Source organism: Lepisma saccharinum, chromosome 11 (assembly GCF_977018435.1).
Source record: "Lepisma saccharinum chromosome 11, izLepSacc3.1, whole genome shotgun sequence".
Classification (NCBI taxonomy): Eukaryota; Metazoa; Arthropoda; class Insecta; order Zygentoma; family Lepismatidae; genus Lepisma; species Lepisma saccharinum.
Window position 1 is genome coordinate 17974270 of NC_139239.1, and position 4973 is coordinate 17979242.

The window sequence follows — 4973 nt, forward strand, 5'->3', positions numbered from 1 at the left end:
GAACAAAATAAGCTTACTGTGTGAGGCAGATTCATAGGAACCAAAAATACCCAAAATAATAATAATAATAATAATTTACTTCAAAATTACAAAAATGTATTTACTTGTTCTTGTTTAAATTTTCGATTTTTCGAAAAGTTTGTTAAGGAGTTGAGTTGAGTTGGTGTTTTTAAGTCAACTATATGCATAGTAAGGCTAATCGGGACTGGGCCTACAGTTTAAAGTAAGATCCCGACCACTGTGTACCTCCACCCATGTATCGAACCCGGGACCCCTCGATTACAAGGCAACAACGCATCACTGCGCAATCGGGGAGGCATTTGAACATCTCGGTACAACAATATTATGTGGTTATGTGGCTGCAATGATCTTAATAAATTATTTTGTTGGCCATGTGTTTTGTTCAATACAAATTTAGGACCATGGAACTATACAAGCTACAGTGATTTGAGCAATTTTTATAACGCAGTGCAAAGACATGAACGTTCCCAGAATCACATCTGCGCTTCATGGGCGTCCGGAAGCACCCCCCTGGAAAATGAAAGTCAACCAAAAAATATGTATTTCACACATATAATTTCATTTTACCCACAATAATATGTGTTAATTATTGCATGAACACCATAAATTCAAATTTAAGCAATGTTTTTTAGGGAACAACACTATTTTGGGGGAAAATTTGCCTTCGTTTGCCCCCCTGGAAAAAAATACCTTCCTTGCCCCTCCCTGTAAAAAATCCTGCGGACGTCCATGCTGCGCTTGCATCCAACTGAAGACAAGTCATGATTCATAATTCTAGCCAAGTAAGAAACCGAAACCCGTCCGTTTAATTAAGATCGAAACTTTATGCTAATAGGATGTTTATAACTTTCAGGGTTAAAGAAGAACGTAATTTAATTTACAGTTGCACTCAAATATCAAGTAAATAATTATTTTCTTCGTGAAATTTACAAGTTTATATCGAGAGGCTGTTTTTCTTCTTTGAAAATCGTGCAGCGAAGATTTGATTTTACGGTATGTATGCACTTCACACACTCAAGCCCGATACTTCACCATTATACACATTATTGTAAGTAGGGATGTGTGTAGTCCTATATTATATTTGATATTGTTATAATTAACCGAAACGAAAAATTAACCCATCGCTTGCCTTTCACGAAAGGTTACGGCACGCCCCTGGGTATTTGTCCCTTCTACATGTAAGATCTCTACAGCTTGACTGCGATTTTGCAGGTAAATGCAATGCCTTTAGTACTCTTAGCATAAATAAACACTTTGTTTTAAACTTTTAAAACACACGGCTTTGTTTTTTTACAAATGTTTTAAACGTTTAAAACAATGTGTTATAAACATGTTTTTTTTAAGTGTTTAAAACACATTTTGGTACTTGATATTTTATAGTCTGTGATGATTATTTTTGTTTGGCAACCCTGTCTTTTCATTGAATCTGTGTCAATTATTCCTCCGTGCTTTACGGGTTGTGAGCCTAGGAATCGGAAGTTGTTGTGCTACAAGTATGACGTTCGCGCGAAGGCACTTTCTTCCGGTGGATAGCCCCTATATTTGCACTTCTGGTACAAAAACTAACTGCTCGGGATCACAAAAAGTCGGGAAATCTTTCCCGAAATCGGGATCAGGACGGGAAATTTTTTTTCCCGATCCCGGTCCCGACTTTTCGGTATCCCCACACCCCTATTTTTTCTTTAACGACTTTAACTATAATTTACTGGGAAAAGGTTGACTTTCTTTTGTTTAAAACATGCTTAAAACATGTTTTTTTAAACTCATGTTTATAACAAAAAAACATGTTTTAAACAAAATAAACAGTTTGTTTTGTTCTTTATTTTTAAAAAAGGCCGAGTCTGCTGATCAAATTTGCTGCTGCCACGTAATTCGTCTGCTAAGAGGATGTTATAAATCTTAAGAACAGAATAAGACGAGAGAAATGCAAGTTTATGGTTAGTAGGAATGAATGTACAGGTAATTTAGAACCTTTTTCTTTAGAAAGCATTTAACGATATTATATTAATGCTAATAGAACTTAACCTAAGTAGGAGAGCATTTAGGTTTATTATTAGAAGAATGCTGAGGGACCTAATTTTAAAACATTTTTGTGAAAGTAATAGCTACAACTTTACAGTATGTGTTACAGACGTAATTGCATACATAGCATGATGAAATCATGATAAAACAAGGACCGAGTCTACTGCCACGCGCTTCTTTTTTGAGGTTCCAGCAGAAAAAGAACGTGGCAGCAGACACTGCCTTTAAAAAAACACAAATTTTGCCAACCCTGCCTTTTAGTGAGACCCTTTTCTGAGTGGTTTGTCTGTGATTCCGGCCAATAACCTGAAATCCAACCAATTTGTAATCTGTGCCTGCACTGCACATATTTTTGGCCGCTCGTATTTAACACGGTGTGATAAAATTAAAATGTGAAGTTATAAAAGCTAAACATTTCTCCTATGTGCACGTGATAAACAATCAACATGGGAATTGGTTGGTTTAGAAAATTGAGTAGTTATCCGCTGGTTTTTCGAATTAAATACTCCAATGTGCAAATTATTTCACGAACACCGTTATGTGTACATCTTTCAAACATTCATGGTGCTGGTAGAAAATTCTCAACGGCCGCTTCTGCTAAAATTACTAATCCAGAACAAAAGATTCATTGCAACGTAGGAACTATTGGCCATGTTGATCATGGGAAAACTACTGTCACAGCAGCAATAACCAAAGTTCTGGAAGAAGAAGGGCTGTCGAAATTCGTTTCATATGATGAAATTGACAGAGCTCCCGAAGAGCGAGCTCGAGGTATCACGATCAATGCAACACACGTTGGGTATTCAACAAGAGAAAGACATTATGCTCACACAGATTGTCCAGGCCATGCCGACTATATTAAAAATATGATATCGGGTGCTTCACAAATGGATGGAGCAATATTAGTTGTAGCTGCCACTGATGGGCAAATGCCACAGACTTGTGAACATTTATTACTAGCAAAGCAAGTTGGGTTGAAAAACATTGTTGTTTTTGTAAACAAAGTAGATAAGGTAGAACAAGATGTAGTTGAGCTTGTTGAACTTGAAATCCGTGATCTACTTAATGACTTTGGATTTGACGGAATGGCAACTCCAGTCGTTAGTGGTTCAGCACTTCTAGCTCTACAAGGTGATAGGTCAGAAATGGGTCTTCCTGCTATCAAAAAACTAATTAATGCTATAGATACTCATATACCAACACCTACAAGGGATTACACATCACCTTTTATACTTCCAATTGACAATGCAGTTACTGTTCCTGGGAGGGGAACTGTAGTTGTTGGTACTTTGGAGTGTGGTACATTGAAAAAGTACGATGAAGCTCATTTGATGGGATTTGATCAGAATATAAATACAACTGTTTCAGATATTCAGGTGTTCAAGAATTCTGTTGGACAAGCTAAAGCTGGTGATAATATTGGTACTTTATTACGTGGTGTGAGGATCCACAGTGTACAGCGAGGAATGTTGTTATGTGCAAAAAATAGTGGAAACTTTAGTAACCATTTTGAAGGAAAAATATATTTTTTATCAAGATCAGAAGGAGGTAGAAGTAAACCAGTAACAAGCAAGTATATCCAGCAGGTTTACAGTAGAACTTGGAATATTGCTTGTAGGATAGATTTACCTGCTGATATGGCAATGATAATGCCTGGTGAAGATGCAGCTGTCTATTTGACATTGCTGAGAAAAATGGTAATGTATCCAACCCAATCATTTACTGTACGTGAGAATAATGTTACTGTAGCAACAGGTGTCATAACAAAAGTGCTGAATAGTGTAGATGTTCCTAAACTTAACTTGGGTAAAGTGAAGTTATGTAGTGGTTAATTAATAGATAAAGCTGTATCAATTGTGCAATTAATAAATGTGTGCTGGAATCTTTCAACATGTTATGTTCCTCTTCCATAATATTTGCCTGTTGCATATAATTTTCCACGTGCCTATTGTGAATTCATTTGGTTATTGTGCTGCTAGAACATGGCCCATGTAGTAGCTGGAAGCAGGCAATTTTTGGGCAAAATTGAATATGCATTAAAATTTCAATCTCTGCCAAACGTCTGAAATTCCTTTATTTTGTTCTTTTTCACATTAGTACTTACGTATTCTGCATTGCTAAGGATTCTTGAAGGTGGGATTTCGTTTTTTTCATGAAAATAATTTAAATTTTCCACATATCGAGTAATTATTGTTCGTTCGTTTTTCGGTTGCGTTACACAGAATATGGCAGGGAAATCTTGACTAGTGTTGTCTATGATCAGTGTTTCCAACCTTCTTCACCGAAAAGTACCTACTTTTGTGTTACTGATTTTCTATTATTTTCTGAGTTCGAAAACCCCACGAACCATGCACGTAGCCCCACAAACCATGCATGGATAGCCCCACGAACCATTCATAAATAGCCCCATGAACCATGCATGGCAAGGTTAGGTTCGGTTAAGTTAAGCAAACATAGCAGGCGCGGCTCGTGCATAATTTTCCTGGGGGTTCACCAAAATTATGCAAAGTGGACTTATCTAAACCTTTTGAGACACTACACGCTTTGGTTCGTAGAGATAGTACTGGGAAAATTATCAAATTTTGGCTGGTAGATTACTGACAAAGTTAATTTGCTTTATGTTCAGATAACAGTGACAGCACCAAGGAATGTGTGTGTAGGGGCGATCATTTTAATTTCAGATTTTCGTATGGTATTGTATTTAGCGGTATCTCAATTCAGAAAATATTCTGGCCTCAATTTTGCCTTTTCCACTCTTGCCAACTCTTTTCTGGTCCCACCACTGTCAAATAGACTATATTACTGGAACTGGATCCTGAATCTACAGTTAAAAATACAAATCTCTGCCTGCTAAAATGAGTATGTATCAGTAATCGAACCCAAGACCCCTTGATTACAAGATAATTCTTATATAAATATTGGAAAGTATA

At 36.7% G+C, this 4973-nt stretch overlaps 1 protein-coding gene across 1 annotated transcript; it reads left to right on the plus strand.

The window, feature by feature from the left end:
- The first annotated feature begins 2361 nt into the window (after positions 1-2361).
- On the plus strand, positions 2362-3940 carry mEFTu2 (mitochondrial translation elongation factor Tu 2). Its single transcript, XM_083131704.1, has one exon. It carries the CDS (start codon positions 2490-2492, stop codon positions 3873-3875), a length of 1386 nt encoding a protein of 461 aa, XP_082987830.1. The 5' UTR covers positions 2362-2489; the 3' UTR covers positions 3876-3940.
- Positions 3941-4973: the final 1033 nt, after the last annotated feature.